General features: G+C 54.1%; 3 protein-coding genes across 12 annotated transcripts in view; 1 reads left to right on the top strand and 2 right to left on the bottom strand.

Moving 5' to 3' along the window:
* Nucleotides 1-8,187, bottom strand: part of PPP6R2 (protein phosphatase 6 regulatory subunit 2) — a 134,707-nt gene extending 126,520 nt beyond the window's left edge. For all 10 annotated transcript variants that reach the window (XR_009155957.1, XR_009155958.1, XR_009155959.1 and 7 more), the window contains exons 1-2: nt 8,047-8,187; nt 7,015-7,201 (exon numbers count right to left, since the gene is read on the bottom strand). The gene's annotated coding sequence lies outside the window, so the exon portion shown is untranslated. The remainder of the gene's footprint in view (nt 1-7,014; nt 7,202-8,046) is intronic.
* A 32-nt stretch (nt 8,188-8,219) lies between these two features.
* DENND6B (DENN domain containing 6B) lies at nt 8,220-14,397 on the top strand. Its single transcript, XM_058189836.1, is given in 20 exon segments — nt 8,220-8,346; nt 8,414-8,452; nt 8,540-8,582; nt 8,671-8,780; nt 8,889-8,969; nt 9,108-9,213; nt 9,337-9,416; nt 9,531-9,593; nt 10,444-10,499; nt 10,808-10,930; nt 11,087-11,182; nt 11,264-11,358; nt 11,600-11,665; nt 11,826-11,890; nt 12,411-12,500; nt 12,639-12,692; nt 12,786-12,895; nt 13,276-13,378; nt 13,608-13,682; nt 14,010-14,397. Coding segments are annotated over 20 exon segments (1,719 nt in total). The 5' UTR covers nt 8,220-8,223; the 3' UTR covers nt 14,151-14,397.
* An 808-nt stretch (nt 14,398-15,205) lies between these two features.
* LOC131201711 (uncharacterized) lies at nt 15,206-22,914 on the bottom strand. The gene is made up of 12 exons (XM_058189842.1): nt 22,702-22,914; nt 20,762-20,805; nt 20,064-20,127; nt 18,742-18,882; nt 18,339-18,422; nt 17,825-17,880; nt 17,599-17,730; nt 17,468-17,510; nt 16,549-16,650; nt 15,777-15,903; nt 15,572-15,642; nt 15,206-15,487 (listed from the first exon to the last, which is right to left on the bottom strand). The coding sequence occupies exons 1-12, from the start codon at nt 22,744-22,746 to the stop codon at nt 15,332-15,334; spliced, it is 1,065 nt and encodes a 354-aa protein (XP_058045825.1). The 5' UTR covers nt 22,747-22,914; the 3' UTR covers nt 15,206-15,331.
* Between the last annotated feature and the right edge of the window lie 608 nt (nt 22,915-23,522).

Raw genomic sequence — 23,522 nt, 5'->3', positions numbered from 1 at the left:
TCGCCAGTCGACATTGTTTGGCCAACGGGACCCTGAGGAGGCCCTCCCTATGGGAGCGCACAGGTCGCCATTGGTGGCAGCAGGCGGTCCCGTAAGTAACCCGGTCCTATGCCATGGAGCGCTTTAAAGATGGTAACCAACACCTTGAATTGCACCCGGAAGACCACCGGAAGCCAGTGCAGCTTGCGCAAGAGAGGTGTTACATGGGAGCTTCGAGTCACTCCCTCTATTACCCACACAGCCGCATTCTGGACCAGTTGGAGCCTCCGAGTGCTCTTCAAGGGGAGCCCCATGTAGAGAGTGTTACAGTAATCCAGGCGGGAAGTGATGAGGGCATGAGTGACCGTGCATAGTGACCGGTCTAGAAAGGGACGCAACTGGCGTATCAGGCGAACCTGATAAAAAGCTCTCCTGGCGACGGCCGTTATATGTTCTTCTAAAGACAGCTGTACATCCAGGAGGACGCCTAAGTTGCGGACCCTCTCCATAGGGGCCAACGACTCGCCCCCAACAGTCAGCGATGGTACAGCCAGGATGCCGGCATCCACAGCCACTCAGTCTTGGAGGGGTTGAGTCGAAGCCTGTTCTTCCCCATCCAGACCCGCACGGCCTCCAGACACCGGGACATCACTTCAACGGCATCGCTGGGGTGGGTCAGGGTGGAAATGTACAGCTGAGTATCATCAGCATACAGATGACATTGCACCCCGAAACCACGGATGATCTCCGCCACAGCTCTCAGACCTCCATGGGGGCTCCATAAGGGCTGTACGGGGAAGCTTTGTTGCCGCCGCCGCCGTCGTCACTACTGAGGTGCCGCCACCGGCGCCAAAAGCGTCCGAAAGCGGCGCTGACGCCCCGCTCTGCCGCGCCCCACCACACCAAAGGGACCGCCGCTCACCCCCCGGACTCGCTTCGCCCAGCTACATTCTTCCAGAGAGCAAAAAACCCTCTCCAGGCTGGCGAAGCATTCCTCTAACTGGGCCAGGGGGCAAGGATGGACAAATCGGCCTCCCTGCTGGGGGCCGGCCAGGAGAAAAAACCGTCTCTTCCTCACCGTTCTCTCAGAGCAGCGCCATCTTGGGCATGCGCATCAGGATTTTCCTTGATTTTTGCAGCTTTTTGTGAGCCTTACTCACAAAAAGCTGCAGAGTGGCCAACTTGTCCCTCTAACTTTGAATCCCCTGAACTAAGAGTGATTCAAATGGTGCAGCCCAAGAAATCGGAAGTGAAACTGCTCCTTCTAACATAGGTGGTTGATACACTCACATACATAGCAAAGAAATCAATAGGCAGCTAAGCTATTTCTCTCCTAAGCTACTTGGAGAGACCTGGTGGGTTGCAAAGATAAATAAATAAATAAATAAATATAATCTGACAGACTCAGGCTCTCAGCCCTTCAAGCAGGGTAAGAAGAGCCACTGGCCGGATCGGAGCAACCACCCAGCAAGAGGCCCATCCCCACCCCGGGAAGGTTTCTGGTTACTCAGAAGAGGTCCTCCATTCGGGCTCTTCCTGCCAAGCAGTGCTCGGCTTCAGCTACCCTTCTTTTCAAATGCTTGAAAAGAAGTACCCCTCTACGGTCCTAAGTACACCGCCCCATCCACTTGACCTAACTTTTCGTGTGTTTTTTTTTTTTTTTGTTTACATTTATACCCCGCCCTTCTCCGAAGACTCAGGGCGGCTTACAGTGTATAAGGCAATAGTCTCATTCTATTTGTATATTTTTACAATTTATTTGTATATTTTTACAATTTATTGTTCTAGTACTGGCCTTGGTTTTGAAACTGCGGCAGCGTTTCGAGTATCTGTCACGATACAAAAATATCACACATTTGGTTCACATTTTTATAGCTTGGCTCTAGAGCCTCTTTTGTGTAATTTTGCTTTTAATTTCTGGCAATATATTACGTTAATTTTTATTGGATCTTTGTTGATCAGCATCAAGAGCTGAAGCTTTAGAAAAAGTGGTGAAACATGGAATGATGGTGTGTAACTGGTTGCAATTTAAGAAACAGCAATAAATGGTTAATGTCGGGTTTCTATCTCTTTGCGGGAGGGACGATTATTTCTCTTCTTACACTTTTTCATATATGCGGGTACGCATACATCTATATTTGTATTTAGCTTTATCTGTTTAATATAATTAATAAAATTATTGGGGGGGGGAGAAAGACACATCATGTGACCACAACTTGCAATCTTCCCCACTCACTGACTGTGCTGGCGGGGAGCCAGCTGGGAAGGCGCGGAGATGCCGTGATGATCACTGCAAATGTGTCACGCTGCAACAGGTCTTCAGAGGGTCTGTGGGTCTGGGTCTGTAAGACACTTTTTTTTTTAGCACTGTTGCGTATCTTCAAACCATGAAGGGTCCCAAGTCAAGGGCTATTTGTAGAAGAAAGGAACTTGTTGTTTGGGAGGGCAGAAACAGTATTATTGTTTGCAACTGCTGCAAAAAAGATTGAAGGATGCTTCTTTTACTACTCTTTTTTTCTGGATCTCTATGTTCATATTCTCTTCCCTTATTCTGTTATTCCTATTTTTCTTTTTATAACTTTTCACTTTTCTATTTTTTATTTTTTGTATTTTTAAATTTGCAAGAAAATATTCAGTAAAATAAACACCTGCAAAAAGAGTTTGATTTTATGAAACAGCATTAAACTTAACTTTTGTAGACTGCTCACCTGCTGGACATTCCACTGGTAAATATTCTCTAAATGAGAATGTCTGTTCTTTATCTTGGTCAATTTTTGAGAAAATTGGAAAACTGGTTTAAAAACCTTTTTTTATGAAATCCAATGTAAATCTGTGTCCCACATTTCCCAACACTAACAAAATGATGTACCATAATAGAATAGAATAGAATAGAATTTTATTGGCCAAGTGTGATTGGACACACAAGGAATTTGTCTTGGTGCATATGCTCTCAGTGTACATAAAAGAAAAGATACGTTCATCAAGGTACAACATTTACAACACAATTGATGATCAATATATCAATATAAATCATAAGGATTGCCAGCAACAAGTTATAGTCATACAGTCATAAGTGGAAAGAGATTGGTGATGGGAACTATGAACGATTAATAGTAGTGTAGATTTAGTAAATAGTTTGACAGTGTTGAGGGAATTATTTGTTTAGCAGAGTGATGGCCTTCGGGAAAAACTGTTCTTGTGTCTAGTTGTTCTGGTGTGCAGTGCTCTATAGCGTCGTTTTGAGGGTAGGAGTTGAAACAGTTTATGTCCAGGATGCGAGGGATCTGCAAATATTTTCACGGCCCTCTTCTTGATTCGTGCAGTATACAGGTCCTCAATGGAAGGCCAGTTGGTAGCAATTATTTTTCTGCAGTTCTAATTATCCTCTGAAGTCTGTGTTTTTCTTGTTGGGTTGCAGAACCGAACCAGACAGTTATAGAGGTGCAAATGACAGACTCAATAATTCCTCTGTAGAATTGGATCAGCAGCTCCTTGGGCAGTTTGAGCTTACTGAGTTGGCGCAGAAAGAACATTCTTTGTTGTCCTTTTTAATGATGTTTTGATGTTAGCTGTCCATTTGAGATCTTGCGATATGATAGAACCCAGAAATTTGAAGGTTTCTACTGTTGATACTGTGTTGTCAAGTATTGTGAGAGGTGGAAGTATGGAAGGGTTTTCCTAAAGTCTACCACCATTTCTACGGTTTTGAGTGTGTTCAGTTCCAGATTGTTTTGGTTGCACCACAAGGCTAGTCGTTCGACCTCTCGTCTATATGCGGATTCGTCATTGTCTCGAATGAGACCAATCACTGTTGTGTCATCTGCGAACTTCAGTAGCTTAACAAATGGATCATTGGAGATGCAGTCATTGGTATACAGAGAGAAGAGAAGTGGGGAGAGCACACAGCCTTGGGGGGCCCCTGTGCTAATTGTACAGGTATTTGATGTGATCTTGCTTAGCTTCACCTGCTGCTTCCTGTTTGTTAGGAAGCTTGTGATCCACTTACAAGTCTGTTCCGGTACCTGTAGCTGGTTTAGCTTAGTTAGAAGAATGTCTGGAATGATGGTATTGAATGCTGAACTAAAGTCTACAAAAAGGACCCTTGCATAGGTCTTTGGAGACTCAAGATGTTGTAGGATGTAGTGCAGAGCCATATTAACAGCATCATCTGTTGATCTATTTGCTCGGTATGCAAATTGCAAGGGGTCTAAAAGCGGATTCGTGATGGTTTTCAGGTAGGAAAGCACTAGCCTTTCAAAGGTTTTCATGACTACAGATGTTAGAGCAACTGGTCTGTAGTCATTCAGTTCCTTGATGGTGGGCTTCTTGGCACTGGGATGATGGTAGGCGTTTGAAGCAAGAAGGAACATAGCACATCTCTAGTGATTTATTGAAAATATGGGTGAAGATGGGGGCCAATTGGTCAGCACAGACTTTTAAGCAAGAAGGAGTTATCTTGTCTGGGCCTGGAGCTTTTCCTGGCTTTTGTCTGTGAAATAGGTCCTGCACTTCCTTTTCTGTGATCACTAGGGGTTGTGAACCCAATGAAATGGGGTCAGTTGTAGGAGGCTTGGCTGTTGTTGGTGTGTCTGAGATGGGGTTGTGGAGATAGGTGGCTGTAGTTTCCTTTCAAACCTGCAGTAAAACTCATTCAGGTCATCTGCCAGTTGTTGATTACCTTCAGCCTGGGAAGGAGGTTTTCCATAGCCGGTGATATTTTAAGAGTTTTCCACATGTTTGCTGGTTCATTTGCTGAAAATTGATTCTTTAGCTTTTCAGAGTAGCTTCTTTTTGCTGCTCTTATCTCCCTTGTTAGTGCATTTCTGGCCTGATTGTACAGCATTTTATCACCTTTTCTGTAGGCTTCCTCTTTGGAATGTCGTAGCTGCTTAAGTTTAGGTGTAAACCAAGGTTTGTTATTACTGTGTATTCGCAAGTTCCTTGTAGGTACACATAGGTCTTCACAGAAGCTGACATATGATGTTACAGTATCTGTGAGTTCATCCAGGTCTGCAGAGGTATCTTTAAAATATTCCAATCAGTGCAGTCAAAACATGCCTGTAGCTTTAATTCTGATTCCTCCGTCCAGGTTTTCACTGATTTAATTATTGGTTTTATGGCTTTAAGTCTTTGCCTGTAAGCAGGTACAAGGTGAATCATGCAATGATCAGAGTGTCCTACAGCTGCACGTGGTAAAGACCGATAGGCATCTTTTAGTGTTGTGTAGCAGTGGTCTAGAGTATTCTTGCCTCTGGTGGGACAATTGACATGCTGAAAGTATTTTGGTAGTTCTTTCCTTAAGTTTGCCTTGTTTAGATCTCCCAAAACAATGGCCAGTGAATCAGGGTGTTTGGCTTCAGCCTCCATGATTTGGTCAGCTAGAGTTCGTAATGCCTCGTTTACACAGGCTTGTGGTGGGACATAAACAGCAATTAGAAGAAATGAGGAAAATTCACGAGGCGAATAGTAAGGTTTGCAATTGATAATTAGAGTCTCTAAATTGTTGTCACAGAATTTGTAAATTATGTTAAAATCTTGACACCAGGTTGAATTAATATATAGGCATAAGCCTCCTCCTTTCTTTTACCAGATGTTTCTGGAACCCTGTCTGATCGTTCAATTTGAAATCCTGGAATGTTCAGGCTGCTATTTTCAATTGATTCATTTAACCAGGTTTCAGAGAAGCATAGGACTGCTGAATTGCGAAAATCAGAATAGTATTTGTTTAAGAGGAGTATTTCATCCATCTTATTTGCAAGTGAGCGTATATTTGTTAGGAAAATTGAAGGCAGAGGAGTTTTAGTGCGAGTTCTTAGCTTGATTAAGATCCCAGATCGTTTACCTCGTTTCCTTCGTTTCCGTCGTTTGGGTTTTTTAGTAATCCATGGCTCCGTGGGAATTGCCTCCTCCTGTGTTAGAATCTCCTCCGTGTTTGTAAAGACAGGCGGGGGTGAGATTAAAGAAAGCTGCTCCTTAAAGAAATGTTCCTTAATTTTTAGCAGATGGTCTCGTGAGTAGGAAATCCGTAGTGAGTCACAGAGAACAATTAGAAATAAAGAAACAATTAGAGAGCATTTCACCGAGGCAGCCTTCGTCGGCGCCATAAGAGCAGGGGGCTTGACTAGAAGACCCCAGATCCCTCCCAATTCTATTACTCTGTGTTATAACTTCAGTCATTCAGTTACCCGGTAGCTTGAACAGCAAAAAAGCTATCTTGCTTTGGGTAAATTATATTTATAAGTTTGCAAAATAGCTCTGGACTAAAAGATTATAAGGAAAAATTCTGAAATAATGTTTATTTAATGGTATTGTCCAAGCAAACACAAACTGCCTTTTTGAGGCATATTCAGAGATAATTTGTTAAAAATGTACAATGGATAGAGCTATGGGATATAGATGTTCAAAATATTTTCTATTTCTTTAAATTACACATGGATCATTAACCCCAAATGTATACCTTATGCTTTTTTCCTTTCCTCCTCTTGTCATTTCATTTTTCTAATTACTGAGGCACGGTTGTCTCACTGGGGACAAAATCAGGCTCCCATTTAGGCCAAAAGGAAATTCCAGTATTGCTCGAGACCCTTTGATTTTTCTATCTATTTCAAAGTCACCTCTGCAGCCACAAACAGACCTAATGGAAATTCTAAATTCTAACCAGCCTAAGAAAACAAGCAGACAATATGACTCCTTTATGGCAATCTATGGCGCAGAATTTAAAAAGCCACCGCTCCTGGATTTCACCTAAACACATTCCAGCTTCCTATTTCCACGATTACCAAAAAAATCACCTCAAGCATGGAAGTGGAAGAAGAGCACATTCAGCTTCCCGCCACTGCTTCCCAGAGAAGCCCTCTGCTTCCTGAAATTCAGGGTTCGCTAGCCAAGAGGCCGGTTCTCCTGGGAACCAGGAGAATCTTCGTGATAACAAAAGGCAGATGGCCACCTTCTCCTGAGTGTCCCAGGGGTCTTTGGTCACCTCCCAGGCTCACCTGACCATTCCCTCTCAGAAGCAAACAGATCTCCAAGGCACACCTTCTACTTATCTCCTCTCCTTTAGGGACGGCTGTGGTTCCAGGGCATTCAATAAATTGCCAAACCGTTTCATGGATTCATCCCGATCAGCCTTTATCTTTTGAGCCAGAACTTTGCTGCAGGCAGACACATTTGGTTTCCTGCTTCAGCAGAGAGCTTGATTTCGGAGAGGTACTTTTATCGTCTCCTGAGAAATGGAATAAATTGAAAACACGGTTAATTCCAAGAGCAAGTGCAGAAAAAGATGGGCATGCAGGAAAGCAGCTGCCAGAGAAGAGGAGGAATTGGGGTGGGGGGGGGATAAAAAGAAAGGGACGAGGGGGGGGCACTTGCCTGTCTCCTGTAGGAAGGAGGACTGGCAGAAGCAGAAGAAAATGCGCCCCCACCTTCCGCCTTTCCTGCCCTCCCACCGGGAGGGCTACAAACCGCTCTGCCACACCACTCGCCCTTGGACTGGGAAGCCCCCAGGCTCCCGGCAGCCCTGGGCCGTCACCCCCATGAAGGCCAGGGTAAAAGACCCCGGGAGGGCGCCGCGGAGGGGGGGGGCACCCAGGCAGCCCCCGCGGCGCTGCCCGCCGCCAACCCGAACCGGTCCGGAGGGGCCCGGCGCCGCTCCCGGCACCCCACGACCCGGGATTTTTCTCCGGCGGGGCGGTTTCAACGGGGCGGCCCTCCAACAACGGGAGGCGGGGTGGGCTCCCGCTGCCAACGTCTCCCGCGGCCTCCGCGGGACGGGCACAGGGCCGGGCTCCCCCGGGAGGGTCCCGGCAGCCTCGCCGCGGCTGCCTCCTCTCATGCCGGCCGCCAGACGCGATCGGGCCGCCGAGGGGGAGGCCGGCCAGGGACAGCGGGGCACGAAGAGCTCCGGCCGCCCTCCCTCCGAGGCAGCCGGGGAAGGCGCCCCCCACCCCACCAGGCCTGCCCTCCACGGCCGGGTAGACGCTCCCCGCGGGGCACAGGGAAGCCGAGGGGGAGGCGGCGGCGGAGGGGAGGGGAGGGCCGGGCAAACCGAGGCCGGGGACGCGCCCTCACCGGCCAGGCGGCTCCTTCGGCGCTGACGGACCGGCCGCCTCGCTCACTCCGCCGCCGCTGCCGCTCCGGAAGCAAAATGGCGGCCTCGCGGGGGGGGGGCGGAAGCGCGCACGCGCTGGGTGGCCACCCGGCGGGGGCTACGAGCCCGATCCGCCTACGCGTGCTTCGCCGGCGGCGATGGCGGCCCCGGAGAGCGACGGCGCTTCCCCGCCGGCGCCGCTGCCTTGGGGGCGGCTTTCGGCCTGGCTGGGGTGCGTCTGCGGGGTGACCTTCGACTTGGAGTTGGGGCAGGCCCTGGAGGTGAGTCCCGGGGGCAGGGTCCGTACTGTCCCGGTGGGGGCTGACGGTCGCTCTGCTCCTTCTGCAGCGCATCTAGCCGCCAGAGGGCCGCCTGACCGAGAAGGAGGTACGGGGGGGAAGGGGGCGGGGAGGGGGGGGCAGGGGGCCCCGCCCCGCTCCCCTCTGACGCCCTCCTTCCCCCTCCCCCCCGCAGAGGACGAGCGTCTGCTACCTGGCCTTCCCCGACTCCTACTCCGGTCAGTGGGGCTGCGGGCGCCGCGGTGGGGGGGGGCGGGACTGGAGCTGACACACACACACTCACACACTCCCCGCTTGCGCCCCCAGGGAGCCTCGGGGACACCCAGTTCAGCTTCCGCTTCCGCCGGTCGGCGGGGCGAAGACGGGCGGCGGCGTGCGAGTGGCGGTGCAGCCGGGAAGCCCCGCCGGGCCTGCAGGTGGGTCGGGGGTCGCCTCGTCCGGAGGGGGGACCCCGCCTGCGCTTCCCGCCCGCCCCGCTTTCCCTGGCGGGGCGGAGGTGAGGGGGCTGCCCTGCTTCTCCCCAGCCGGAGCCCGCGCACCTCTTCGGCTACGTCTTCTTCAGGCAAGTCCGTGACCGCTCCGTGCAGAGGGGCTACTTCCAGAAGGTGAGCGGGGCGGGGGAGGAAGGGGGGGCTGCCCCAGCCGAGGGAAGGAGCGCTGGGCCCCTCCTTGCGGGGAGGGAGGGAGGGGGGGGTCTGCCCTGGGGGAGGGGGGCGTTCAGAGTCTCTGCCTTTCCGCTCCAGTCGCTGGTCCTGGTGACTCGGCTGCCCTACGTGACCCTCTTCCACTCGCTGCTGCACCTGATCGCCCCGGAGTACTTTGAGAAGCTGGACCCGTGTCTGGAGGCAGGTGAGGCGGGGGCTGTCTAGGATCACTACCTCCGGGGACCCCCTTTGTTTCTGGGCTCCTGGACCTGACCCGGCAGGACGCCCCACCCCTCCTCAGCCGCTGCTCCCTTTGCGCTTCTTTCAGTGTGCAGCGAGATCGACCAGTGGCCGCCTCCCGTGCCTGGCCAGACCTTGAACCTGCCGGTGATGGGGGTGGTTATTCAGGTATGGGCCGGGGAGCTTCCAGCCAGGGGCCGCTTTCCGTGGCCGACTCCTGCCAGGAGTGCAGCTCTGTTCAGGGAGGGGGGCCCATCTGGTGCTCTGCTCTTTGTGGTGCAGGTGAGGATTCCTTCCCAGGTGGACAAGCCCGACTCCTGCCCTGCCAAGCCGCTGATTTGGGAGGTGAGGGAAAGCGGCCTTCTTGCAGTGGCCCCTGCGGGTGGCCTTGGAACAAGGAGGGGAAAAGAGGCTGTTCAGAGGAGGAGCTCCCAGTGACACAGCAGTCAGGGAAGGAACCTAATGGTCAGACGTTTGTGCCTTCAGATTGGCAAGATTCTATTAATGTAGACTTACACCCTAGTAGAAGCGGCTCCTCTAGCCGCATCTGCTGTGGAGCTTGCCTGGGAAAGCTGGCATGTCTCTCTGCTGGCAGCACTGCTGGGAGGTCCTTCCTCAGAACTCATCCTCTTCCAGGCTTTGGCCTAAGCACCCACCTGACGTGAGCCGCTGTAAAGGCTGAGCCTGCGGGGCTGGGTGGGGTGCCCCCTGTCTCTTCTAAAGACCAGAGGGGCCTTTAGAAAGACCCCTCCCCAGATGGCTGATCAAGCCCTCTGGACTCCCTTCCCGGGTGTCCCTTGCTGGCAGGTGGCATCTGCCTGGTTTTAAGGTTGTGGCCTCTAGGAAGTCCATTGTCCAGACAGCCCATAAACCCTGGTCTGTGTGTCCTGTGGTGCTGTGATGATGTTCTGCCCCGGGGGGGAGGGGAGGCGGGTTAGCACATCCTTGCTTTTGCTTAAAAATAGCCACGACGTCCCTCTCCGGCAGTCACCCTTTCTGCTCTGAATTGGGTCTGGTTTCTCTCGGGCTCGCCGCCTTCTGGAAGTTCCTTTGCGTCCAGGCCAAACGAAGAGGTCAGATTGGGCTCTTCCCAGGCAGAGCGTTGAGCCTTTTCTTTCGGAGACCTTGGTTGCTTCTCCTTCAAAGCGTGTGTGACCAAGAAGCCTTTTCCCCTTGTCTTTCTTTCCTCGCTCAGAACCTCCTGCCAGCTCCCCTCGTCCTCCCCAGTGTTGCTGAACTGGACCTCTTCAGGTGAGGGCTCTCCCTGCTTCTTGCAAAAAGAGCTCCTGTCCAGGGTGGGGAGGAAACCTGCCTGGCCAAACCCTTGGACCAGCCTGGGGCAAAGCCTCGGCCACAGAAACACAGAGGAGGAGACTCTGAGCACCCAAGACGGGGTTCGCACCACACCCGGAGGGGCTGAACACTTGTTAGGTTCCTAGAACCTGACCAAAGATGGAGCTGGGGGCTGTGTGGTTCAGCGCCGTACTGTAGGGCAGCTTTTGGTGTGACCGCATTCAATGCCCAGCTGTGTCATCTTCCCTTTTCTGCTCTTGGAACAGCTGCTTCCAGTCGGTGCTGGTCCACATTCAGCTACTGTGGGAGCTCGTCCTGCTCGGGGAGCCTCTGGTGGTAGTGGCCCCTTCCCCCACCATGTCCTCCGAGGTGGTCCTTGCCCTAGCCAGGTACCAGACTCGCACCTAGTCCCCTGCAAAGCTGCCGGTGGCCGATAGGGAGGCCCTGGCCGAAGGATCCTTCCAGGCATCTCCACCTCCCCACAGTCCAGCCCAGCTCTGGCTGCTCTCAAACAGGAGTTGTTTTCTTCAACCCCCCCCCCCCAGCTGCCTGGCGCCTTTGAAGTACTGCTGCGATTTCCGCCCATACTTTACTATTCACGACAGCGAGTTCAAAGAGTACACGACGCGTACACAGGGCCCGTAAGTCTCCTTCTACCCAGGGTGCCTGTTGGGGCTCCAAGGAGGAAGTCCTTCCTCACCCCTCTGCTTGCTCCCTATCAGCCCCAGCGTGCTCTTGGGTGTCACGAACCCCTTCTTTATCAAGGTGCTGCAGCACTGGCCCCACATCCTTCGCCTCGGGGAGCTCCGGATGGCTGGTAAGGCAGGGCTGGGTCCTCTTGGTGCAGCTGTGGGGATGACTAAGAGAGCTTGCCCATAGTGTAGGCATGAGAGGCAGCCGAGCTGAGACCAGAGGCGGGAGGAGGGTTGGCTCCCAGGGGGCAGCCCGGCCTTCTCCACTGCCAGGCACAAAGCTGCCACATTGGGCCTGGAGCCTGGGCAGGGGTCCGGCAATGGCAGCCCAGCCTGATACTGCCATGTGTTGATACTTCCGTGCAGGAGACTTGCCCAAGCAGGTCAAGCTGAAGAAACTTGCCAAGCTGAAAACCTTGGACACCAAGCCAGGTGAGCCTCCCGCTGACCCTGTTTCTTCCCAGTTGCTCCTGCTGCTAGGGAGGCCCAGGCGGGAGCCTCAGCCAAGTAGGGCTGTTCTGCAGCTGGCTTGGAGGGTGCACACCCATCCTCCTTGCCTCTTCTCTGATTGGCTCTTCTGGTCCCGTCTCAGGACTTTACACGTCATACAAAGCATTTTTGCACAAGGACAAGACGTTGATCAAGACACTCCTGAAGGTGAGTCGGAGCCAAAATTCTGCAATGGGAGTCGCAAGAAAAGAATAAGGGGCAGGGGGAGGCTGCCCTGCCAGAGGCACAGTGGTGGGGAGGGGACACCTGCTCCCCCTTCCTCTAGGCACAAAGTCGGCCACCGTGCCCCTCGGGGCCAAAGCTGCTTGGGCTCCTGAGCTCCCCTCCCAGAGCAGCTCAGCAGGAACAAAGGCAGTGGGGGAGGGATGGTCCTAGTAGGCTTGCTAGGCGGAAGGTTTCCAGCAGAGCCTTGCCCAGCCTAGCCTGGCCTGAAAGGAGGCTTCAGCCTCAGCAGACCTCACCTCTCTGCCCTGTGGCATCCTCTCCTGAGGCCATTCCCTCCCTTTCCAGGCAGGTGGGGCCTGGATGGTTTCCCCCTCCCTGGTATTTCCTGAACCGATGAGCAAGAGAAGCCACCCTGGGCGCCCCCTTTGCAGTGGGGGCCTCTCCATTTGGGAGGGCAGAGCAGGGCCGGTGGATCTTGGCTGACCCCTGCCGTGCTCCACAGGGCATCCAGAAGAAGCGCCCGTCCGAGGCCCAGAGCGCTCTGCTGAGACGCCAGCTCTTGGAGCTCACCCAGAGCTTCATCATCCCCCTGGTAAGTGGGGAGGGGGAGGAAAGGGGCTGGCTGTGGCTGGGAGAGGAGACATGGCAATAGGGAGGAACAGCTCCCCACTGTCCCCTAATTCCCCCCCCCCCCGCCCAAATCCATCTGCCGCCACCTCCTCCTCCTTAGGAGCACTACATGGCAAGCCTGATGCCTCTGCAAAGAACCATCACCCCATGGAAGGTAAGGCCTTTCCCTGCTGCCTGTGCTGGGGTGGGCCTTGTTCTCTGGCTGCCCAGCAGGACTGCTTCTCCCTCTCTTTCTATTCACCCTCAGACTCCCCCTCAGATCCACCCTTTCCGTCAGGAAGACTTCCTGAAGAGCTTGGAACAGGCCGGGCCCCAGCTCACCTGTGAGCTCAAGGGCGACTGGCTGGCCCTTTACAGGTAGATGAGTCACTGAGCCCCCCTCACAGCCCTTCCTCCGGGTCAAAGAGCCCGACCTTTGGGCACAGAGCAAACCCCCACTGCCACCCCACTTCATCTGGGAGATTCTCCCAGAGACGAGACACCCCCGTCTTGCTCCCTAATCCCACCTTCTCCTGGGACAGAAACAGAGGCTCCATTGGTGGAGCTTCTTAACTTAAGCGAAGGTCTTGAGCAAGGAAAGGGCCAGACTGCACAATGGAGTCACCAAGCAGGTTGCATGATGACGCAGTTTAAAACTGGCCTATGTCGGCTCCTGCCACCAAAATCTGGCCAAGCCCGTCCAGTGTGAGGCTCCCCTGGACTGACATTCCCTCCTGTCCTCTCCTCCCCCACAACAGGCGATTCTTTAAGTCTCCCAACTTCGATGGCTGGTTTCGCCAGAGGCACCAAGAGATGAGGCATAAGCTGGAAGCTCTGCACCTGGAGGCCATCGCTGAAGCGGTGGGTGGGAAGACTGCTTGTGGGGGGGTGCACCTTTGAATGGGTGAGGCCCCCCTCCCCTGGTCTCAGTCTGTCCACTCTCTGTAGGGCAGGGCTGTAGAGCAGGGAGGGAGGGAGGTGAAGCACCCCAGTCTCAGTGGGCTCAGGGTCCAGGCCAGGCGTTTTTGCTTGGGCACCTCTGGGCAGAGCGAGAGCAGGAGGGGGCCCTCCTCTGCTCCTCTTCCTTTAGAATGTCAGGGCCTGGATGGTGGACAAGTCCGAGGCAGAGGCCGTGGACCTGGTGCTGAAGCTCCAAGAGAAGCTGGTAAGCGGCTTTCCTTCAGCCCCACCCAGCTATACCACCACCAACCTGTGGTTACTCTGCAGGAGAGCCAGAAAAAGGGGGGGAGGGGTTTGCAAGGTAGCCTGTAGCATCTCAGCTGTTCCAGGAACAGACATACTGGTCCCACCTACAATGACTGCCCCCCCCCCGCCACGGGCAAATACAGTCGTTGCATGGAAAGCAGCCAGGTAGGGATTCCCCTGCTGGGGATGGAGGGGCAAGTGTATTGGGAAGCCTTTTCAGAGGGCTCCTGCCAGGATTGTTGACTGTAAGGAGGGGGCTCGCTGTCTGGTTGGTTCCTCCATGCAGGTCCAAGCCAGGAGCCGAGGCCTTCCCGCCAGAGAGGAGACACTCCAGCGAGTGTGTCAGCACATCACCCTTGTGGTCCAGTTGCTGCCCGAGGACCTCCAAGCCATTCTGTGTCACCAGGAAATGGCTAGTGCCAGCTGAAGGGGGCAGCTCAAGGGGGCCAATTTAGGGGGGAGGGGGCTCTTTGAGCTCTTTATAGTATAGGAGTGGTCCTGGGAGGCGAATGGAGAAGGTGCCAAGCCTGGGTAGAACCGGAATGGCGCAGTTGACCTGTGTTGCTGTGTGATGTACAGTGGTTGTGTGTTCTCGAGAGAAGCTAATAAAGTTGCATTATCAGAAGGGCCCTCAACTGAGCTTCCTTTGCAGATTTGTTACGCTTTTTATCCCACCACAGTTCACAGTTCCAGAATCACCCTGTTCAGAGAAGGGCAGCAGAAGCCATCTCTTCAAAGCACCCTGGACAAGCCTGGTGGTCAGCAGAAAGTTGGCTAATAAAAAGCTCACCAAATTTAAGCCTAGAGTGGATGCTTGTGCGACAGGAAGGGTTTTTCCTTTTCCCTGTATCCAGCCCAAGTGGGTGACTGGAAGACCCCAGGGTCTATGTGGGAGGAACTGCACGGAGCGTCCCCCACCCTGTGTTTCAGTTGCTTGGCTGAGCTGCCCGGGGAAGAAAAGCTCCCCCCCAGCCTTGACTAGAAAGACTTGTTCTGGTCCCCAAGAGGTGAGGAAGGAGCAGGGGCTTGGAACAAGGGTGGGCAGGGGGGCTGTGTCGATGCTCTCCCACCTTCTCACCCTTTTAGGAGTCTTCAGAGGCCACAGGATACCCCTCAAAGTGGGTGGAGGCTTGGCTCTGCCCACAGGTCTGAGGTTACGGGAGAACTGGAGCTTCAGTGACCCTGCCAGGGCAGCCTTGTCTCTGTCCTTGGGGTCTGGGTGGTGCTGGGCAGAAGGCGCAGCCCAAACAGGCAGCATTCAGAGGGTGGGATTCCTTGCCTCCCCCTCCCCCACTACAAAGGGGGGCCGCGTTGGCTGGCTGGCTGGAGCCAAGCAGGCCCTGAGACTTTGCAGCAATGATCCAAAACTGGGGGGGGGGGTGAGCCCACCACCCCCATTGAAGAGAGGTTGCGGGGTGAAGCTCCCTGCACATTTTATTTAGCAGAAGGACAGTCGTTTGTCTGAAATGATACAGGGTCTCCTGCTGAATCGGGGGGAGTTGGAGTAGAAGACCTCTGAGGTCCCTTCCAGCTCTATTATTCTACTGTTTTATTCAAGGAGTATTTGCTGCCTCTCGTGCGCACCTGGACCCAGAAAGGCTTTTGGGGCTACCCAGATGCAGCCAAGGAGTCATCGAAGGAGGCCTTCAGGTCCGGCGAGCAATATAGCGGGAGCCGCTCACCCGCAACCTCCTGGCGGAAGCTGTCCCTCAACCAGCCATAGACCAGGCTGTGCAGGAAGCCCTGGAGGGGGGCAGTCAGGGCCTAGGAAGGACAAAGAAGCTGGCCGTGATTCCTGCAGGTGTCTGCTGACCACCAAAGGAGGTCCCTTTCCTTCCCCCAACTCACCGTGGCCACCAAGAGAGGGAAAAGGGTGGAGAGCTGCAGGCGGGTGAATGATAGCACCACGAGGAGGCAAGCTGTGGACAAGAAAGCCGGCCAGTTACTGCCTCTGCTCAGCCTGCTGGCCCTTGTCCGCATGGTGGGTGAAGTGCTTGGCAACAGCTAGGCCAGATTCAGAAGGCCAACCGAGAAATGGGCACAGGACACTGACCTGGCATCCAGCAGAGCACAAGGACCAGCTGGAAGCTGCGGGTGACATGGTTTCTGCCAGCAAGACCCTCACTCCGTAGCCCATGGCGGTCCCAGCATTGCCACCTCTTCACCCTGCAGTAGAGAACCTGCCCAGGGAGGGCAGTGGCATCAGGAAGGCCACATCCAATCCTGGGGGAGACAGAGGGCAACCTCCATGGGGTCTTTGGGGAGCCCAGAGGCTCCAGGCCCACCCTGGCAGCCAATGGAGAGAGGGTGGACGTCCCCACAGCGCCACCTGCCTTTGCCACTGATTATAAAACTCCATCCGAAAAGAAAATTTAAGTCCAGGCAATAATGTTTTAAGAGCAATAGACCAAAAGTTTCTTTTCTTGGCACCAGAGATGGCTTTGTTGGCCATGAAATAAAACTGGAGGGGCAAAAGCCAGGGACAAGAGAGCGGCTCTTCTGCCACTGGCTTGGTTTGGGCTCAGGCAGGAAGGGTGGGTGGGCGAGCTGGCCTGGCCTATCAGTAGCCCTTTAAAAAGGAAAAAAAGCCCCTGCCTCAGCCAGATGTTTCAACCCAGCCCCTGGATCTAGCACTGGAGCCAGCCCCTTCCGGTCAGCACCTAGAGCTTCAGAAAAAGCAAACCCTTCTCCTTTCTTTGCTCTTGTGCCCTTAACTGTGATCTGGGCAGATTCTAGCTTGGTAAGCAAGCCCCCTCCCCAAACTATCTACTGGGGTCGTCTTTTTCTCCCATCCACAGAACAGGACGGCCACACGCATCACTTACCACGCAAGCGGACACAACCAAGGCCACAACCGCCAGGAAGAAGATGCTGCTTTCCTTGCCCGAGTGCTGTGGGGCAAGAGGGGGGCCTGGCTGCCTGGGGGCCTGGGCAGCAGCATTGGAATACAGTAAAGAAAAACATTTGAGAAATGGCTTTCCCCATATATCTTTATATTATATAAAGATATATGTATTATATGTTCCCTTATATTCCCGTACCCCAAGAATACACTAGTTACTCGTCATCCTTAAAGCACAACAAGCAATCCCTTCTTCCTCCCATCTCTTCAACAAACAAATCCCTTCTCGTCATTTCAGAACTGATGTCACCATTGAGGGTAACAGGAGATAACAACCCACCTATGTTAACCTATACATTTTAATTCCTCAAAATTGTCTTTAAACCTCCTTTTGCTAAGTATTGAAGGAAATTTACCCAGTGGGGTAAAATTTGTTGCTCCAAAGGTTTGTAATGGCTAAAAAGCAGTGAACAATTTCCAAAAGGGAGAAGAAAAAGAAGCAAGGAAACTCAGCGTCCTTTTAAAGCCACCAACCGCAATTTGAGCACGGTGGCCACTTCCTCAGAACCCCTTGGAGACTCGTCTTGCAACTGCTTGGACCTCCTGAGGGGGATCTCGGAGAGGAACTACAAAATGCGAGTCTACTTGGCAGCTGCCCACTCCCCTGCGGTCAGTCCAGCCTTCACTTTACTTAGAAGTCCGAGGAGGAGGAGGAGGAGGCATTTCCAGCTCATAACAGCAACCAACCAGTGATGCCAACTGCCTGGGGCAATGGAGGCTGCCCTTCACTGGCCTCTTCAGAGAGAGGGTGGGCCATCATTGGTCAGGGATGCTTTGAACCACCACCACCCACCCAACAAAGAGGGAGAGTGGAGGGCACAGCTGGCCCAAGACTGCCATACCTTATAGCAGGAGTTGTGGGAGAGGTGGATGAGAATCAGGCAGCTGCAAGGGGAAGGAAGAAGGTGAGAAGGATCTCCAGCCTAGGCCCCACCCTAACCCTCTGGGACCCAGGGGAGGGGAAGATGCCCACCTGGAGCAGGAGAGGTTGGAGGCCCCTGAGGAGTCTGTGCCTGCCTGGGACAAAGGCTGGAGGAAAGCCTCGCTACTCAGAGGCCCACTGCTTAGGACCATCAGAGCCAGAACTACTAGGCAAGGGAGCAACCTGGGAGGCAAGGGGAAATCTCTGGGGAAGGGTCCTGGAGGGCCAGAGACCCCCCGACTCCGGCCATCTGCAGGCTCTCTTGCACTCTACCTACCAAGCCAGGGTATAGGGCAGAGCCAGCCGGAACCTGGGGCAGCAGGAGCTGTTCTCCTGGGAAAGAGAGAGAGATTTGGAGCACCAACAGAAGGACGCCCTTGTGGGCATGGCCAAGGGGAGCGTTGGCCTTGGGAGAAGGCAGTGGAGGCAGCCTAGCTTCCATCTAAACTGGAATGCCAGGCACAATCCCACCCCTGCGGGGCTCAGGAAGCTCCTCAGGGGGACACACGTGGGTATGCATACACACACATAGACACCCTTAATGGGGACTTCAGAACTGGAGGCGCAGGGAGCCCAGGGCTTTTGCCCAACTGGCTGAGCCCTCCTCCCTCCTGGGCTGTCCTGTGGGTATGAGGTTGTGTGGGGGGAGAGCTGCTCTCAAACTCCCCCTCCAGCCTCTGCCCATCCACACACTCAGGCAGGCAAGAGTGCACATGGCTTTGGCAGCAGCAGCAGGGCAAAAGAAGTGTGTGTGGGGGGGAACTGGAGCCGCACCTCAGAGACCCCCATACCTGAGTCGCTCTCCAGCCTCTGACTGCCCGGTTCACTTCACAGGCGTAGACGAGCACCATCAGCAGAGAGATGGCATAGAACATCTGAGGGGCAGGAAGGGAGGCACAAATGGGCTGCAACAGAAGCAGCTCTCCCTGTGGAACCATCTTTTCCCTAGGCTTCTGGATGGCCCCTCCCTCCAGCCCCTTCCATTCTGGCTCCTAGGTGGGGCCAAAGAGGAGGAAGCAGCCCCAAAGGAGGAGGCAAAGAGCTCTTCCCTCTGCCCGGCTGGAGGACTCGGGACAGACCCACCAGCCACCCTCTCCGACACAGAGTGGGCTGGGCCAGCAGGGAATTGCCCCATCCCCATCCACACATAGGCCTGCCTCCCCTCCAGTGCCACCCCAGGAGGGGCAGAGTTACCATGCCAAACATCCGCCCATACAGGCAGAAGCTGTGGGCCACCCCAAAGTGCTGGATGGGAAGGAGGTGGAGGGCCATGGTAGGGATCAGCACCGCAGCACCCAGGAAGTCCGCGAGTGAGAGGAGGACAAGAGGCCGGAGCTGTGGACAAGCAACAGGTGAGAAGCCGCCTCCAGCCATCCAGCAGGCAGAGCCACCCTCCTTTCTGTGCCCCTTGCAGTGCAGTTTTTGTCCAGCGGTGGTCTCTCTTGGCACCAAAAGCGGGACCTTTCTGGCTGCTCCAACCTTTTCCCACAGTCCAGGTGGAGGCAACCTCCCAGGTCTGGATGGCCAGGGCTTCAATTTCAATCTCTGTAGAACCCTAATCACTTGGGGAGGTCAGCTGAATGCAGCCACATTTGGACAAGGCAAACATCCGCAGGGGAGCCTGCCCTACTACCCTAGGGCTGGAAGGGACCTTGGAGGTCTTCTAGTCCACCCCCACGCCCAAGGAAGGGGTCCTTATACCGTATGTCTTTCTCAAGCGAAGATTTTTTTCAAGGAGCCCATGTCTGTCCTGGCAACCTGAACTAGCCAACTGTGCCAGGCTTTTAGTAGGAAACCAGGGCTGCCATGCTGCTCAGCTTGGGGCAGCAGCCTCAGCCTGTCAGAGTTGACGCTGGCTCAGTCACGGGAAGCAGAATCGCCCCATGGTTAATAAAAATGGTCTTATTTCCAAGAGGCCCTGGGCACGTGGCTGGTTCCTGCGCCCTACACCTGCCAGTGAATAGGGGCTGTCCATCTCCAGGGGGACAGAGGGCATTTAAGCAGATGGCCTTCCCTAGAAATTAGCTCTCCAGGTGGAATTGCTTGTGCTTTAATCTCAGTGCTTTGACCTCAGTTTTTAGTTCTCTAAGGTGTTCTACCACACAGCATCAGAGTTGTGTAAATGAAGCAGCAGGATAGAAAGACTGTGAAGGGAAAACAGGCCACACTGCACTCTGCCCTTGGCAGTGGCCCTCAGGGACAGGTGGCTTCCTTCTAGAGCACTTCAACTGAGCCCATGGCAGGGATTGGCATCTTGGCATCAAGGACGCCCTGCCAAACTTTCAGGTGTCAATCCGAGTGTAACAGGCTATCGGGAGAACTCATTTCACTAGCTTGGTTAAAGATCTATCACCTGCCAAACTTGTGTTCATTGAAGTTGGGGTGCGTGTATGTTTATCTTGCAAAACCCAGCCAGCTTGTGTTATAATTCAGTGCCCTGTGGAGACCCAGAGAAAGAGTGACGTATAAAGCAGGTTGCCAAACACCAGGCGACCATTGGGAGTCACCCATCAAACCTGGTCACAGCAGCATTGTCTTCGGCGGACGGCCACGGCCAGAATGGAGCCACTGCCCAGCAGGCTGAAAGAGAAACCCAGCGGGATCAAGTGGGCCCCCGCAGATCCGCCTAGGGCTGGGCTTTTCCCTCCCTCTGCTCCCCAGTCAGGTTTGCCTTGGGAGCAGGCAGAAGTCCCAGGACTTTCCTCCTATACCCCCCATCCCCCCACTTAGCAACCATCAATCGTCTAAGAACAGGGGCCTTCCTCCAGCCCTGCACCCGAGGAGGCGTACTCATTCATAGACCCCACAGGAAGGGGGGGGGTCACTCACAAGCGATGCAAAAGAGGCGATAAGACCCCCTGCTACTTTTCCTCCTCCTTCCCACACCTGCCCTGCAGCCCATGCCTTGGTCCTTAAACCCTACCGGGCACTCCTCCCACTCCCATAGCAGGCCCACCAGGAAGCCCCTGCTGGCTGTGTCAGGCACAGGCACCCACACTCCTTCGCAGGGGAGCAGATATAGAGAATTTCCACCCTGCCCCAGAGTTAATTTGCCCCATGCTTCCCCCTACACAGAAGGCAGGACAAGACCAGATTCAGATCGGGTGGTTTATTGTCACCCGGGTTCCTGAGGCTGCTGGAGACGGGGAAGCGAGCAAGGCTCCCCTGTCCCCTGGGAGTCCGGCAGGGGAGTTTAGCCAGCCTCTCTGCTCACCTGAGGGAGAGAGTCACCAGGTAGATGCACACCAAGACCAGGATCTAGAGAAGCAGAAAGTTCAGGGAGGGGCTATCCAGTCCAAACCAAAGCACCCCAGAAGAGAAGGCCCACCAGAACTGGGCAAGGGGTGCCCCCAGGGAGCTCCACTCAGTACCACCTTCTCCCTCCCTTCAGGACGGGCTACCTTTCTTTGCCCAGAGCAGAAAACAGGCTGGGATCATCCGGTTAACGTCTTCCTAAAATCTGCTGGCCAGCTCCATTGAGCCTGGCAAGCCTTTCCCAAGGCCGCACACCCACCCCATCCCTCCACAGGACTATGTTCCTAGTGCCTTGATTATCCTGGCTTCGGGAAAAACTCTTCCCATTTCTTACTCTTGGTAAAGAATTCAGATGTGCATGAGGAGGTGGTGGGGTCCCACTGATGGTGCCACCTAAAATTACAGTTGCCTTCTTTGGAGCCACATCACGCTGCCAGCCCATGGCTTCTGAAATGCCATCACCAGTGTTTCCCTCACCTGCACACTGGATTGTTACTGAAGAATTGTGCATTTTCCCAACTAAATCTGGCATTGGGTTAATATCTCCAACCTGTTAACATCGTTTTGAGTATTGTATTTTAGGGTGCTCACTCTCTCACTCAATTCTGCATCATCAGCAAATCTAGAAAGGATTTCACCTCCCTTTCCTCTGAGTCCTTAACGGAAGGAAAGAGATGAGTGGAGGACCCAAAACTTGATGCCTTTTTCAAAGGGGGAACCAGGGAGACGGGCTCTTCGGAATCAGTAATACTTTTGGCTTAATGGCCAACGTACTTCATCGACTAGCTAAGCAGGATGTCATGGGATACTTTACCAAACACTTTGATAGTCTACTTTGATACTCTACAAGGCAGTTAGCTAATTAAAAAAAAAAGAAAAAAAAGGTTAGTTTGCAAAAATGTGTTGCTGACAAAGCCAAGCTGATCTGCAATAAAGCCTGCCTTGTTTTGGAGGCCCACGGCTGCCTGGTTCTTATTGTTCAGAGTTCTTTTGGAGGTACGGAAGCCAGTGGAGAGCAGGGCACAGCAGTCAGTGGCAGTTTTGGAAACAAGATCCTACCTTGCCCAGGGCCCCTCCACTCTTGGGCACAGCAAATCAGCAAGGCCAGCTAACTGCCCTGAAAAGCAAGTGGTGGGCCTGGAAGAACCGCCCGCCCCGTGGAGTGCCAGCACAGATGTGGGCTCCTGGCCCATCTTGGCAGAGGGTGCTGCAGGGCGAGTGCCCAGGTCTTGCAGCAGCCTGGCCTGAGAAAAGGCTGTGTGAATGAGAGGAAGGAGCTCTGCCTATCTGCAGATGATGGGGGGAGGTCTTGGAGCCCAGTGAGGTGAGGGGTGCCCTCGCTCTTCCTGCCTAGGCTAGCCTGACTCCCCATTCAACTCCGGGGTGGGTGGGTGGAGTAACCTGCATCCTAGATATCCTAAATGTACAGATCCACAGTTCTTAGGGCTGGTCTGGGAGGCCCCACCCATCTTGCTGCCACCATCACCTCTCCTAGCACCGCTTCTTTAGGCGGGGATGGGTATCTGGAATTGGCAGCCATTGTGGGAACAACCCGTTTGCAGTTGCAGACTGGAAAAAGTGGAGCCCACTGTCGAGGCAGGCTGCCCGAGTCAGAAATTCAGGTGAAAACATCTTTCCGCACTGACCTCCACACTCAAAACCATACTATTGGTTGGCAACCTGGGCAATACACACATCCACACTGCCTGCTTTGCACACATCTGCTGCACAAGGCCAGACAGACAGAGGGAGGGAGCCTAGCCCGGCACCATCGCCTACCGGCTCTGGAGGCTCTTTTGCCAAACCAGCACCATCCAGGTTTGGCAAAATGTGCAACCTCTGCCATCCCCAAAACGGCTGCCTCTCCCTAGGAATGTGCTCAGCCCCCAGAGGGCATACCTTGTCAGCTGGCAGGGCCTCACCCTGCTTGCTTTCCTCAGCCATGGGGCTGCTGCTGCTTCAGCTACTAGCCTCGCTCCGTCCTCTCGGGCCCTCCCTCTCAGCTGAGCTGTTTTGAGACTGCTCCAAGGGCATCTGATCAGAGCCTGCCACTCCCCTTCCCTGAGGCCTCACCTGGCCTCGGCCCTGAGCAAACGCAAGGGGAGGGGTGTGCTTCCCTGGGGCCTTCAGCTCCCTTGCCCTGCTGAACTTCTGGCTCCCCACCCTCCCTTGACCACTCTTTCCAGCAGAGGCTCCGGGCTGTCTCTGGACGGCTCCCTGCCCAGCCTTGGCAGGGTTTGATCCCATGAAGAACGTGCCCGGCAAGCTACCATTTGGATCCAGGTTGCAGCCCAGCCCACCTTCGGCACTAAGCCATCCAGTTAAAAAGCCACACAATGGGAGACCAAAACGGTGCCCACATTTGGCCACCGAGCATGATGGGTCTCTCTCAATGGGTTGCTTCTTAAATTTAGCCTCAGGTTGGCTTGGCACAGCATGACCAGCCATCAGGCCTTTCACGGGACATTCAAGCACATTCACTGCTAGGCATTTTGGCAGATGTGGCCTGTGTGGAGCAAACCTAGGAACTGGTGAGTTAAGGAAAATACCTGATGCGAACTAAGCCAATCAGAAGGGGCCTTGCAGCTCAGGGGCTGGAGATCTGTGGAGTGAATGGTCAGGGCAGTTAGCCTAAGCCCAACCCTCCTCCCTCAGGAGCCACGAGGCCCCTCCTCTAAACCAGAAGGGCGCCTGTTGCAAGCTCCCTCAACACAGGCCTA

Source organism: Ahaetulla prasina, chromosome 7 (assembly GCF_028640845.1).
Source record: "Ahaetulla prasina isolate Xishuangbanna chromosome 7, ASM2864084v1, whole genome shotgun sequence".
In the NCBI taxonomy this organism is placed as follows: Eukaryota; Metazoa; Chordata; class Lepidosauria; order Squamata; family Colubridae; genus Ahaetulla; species Ahaetulla prasina.
Note: the sequence above shows the minus strand (reverse complement) of the source record. Positions and strands in the feature narration are given on the sequence as shown.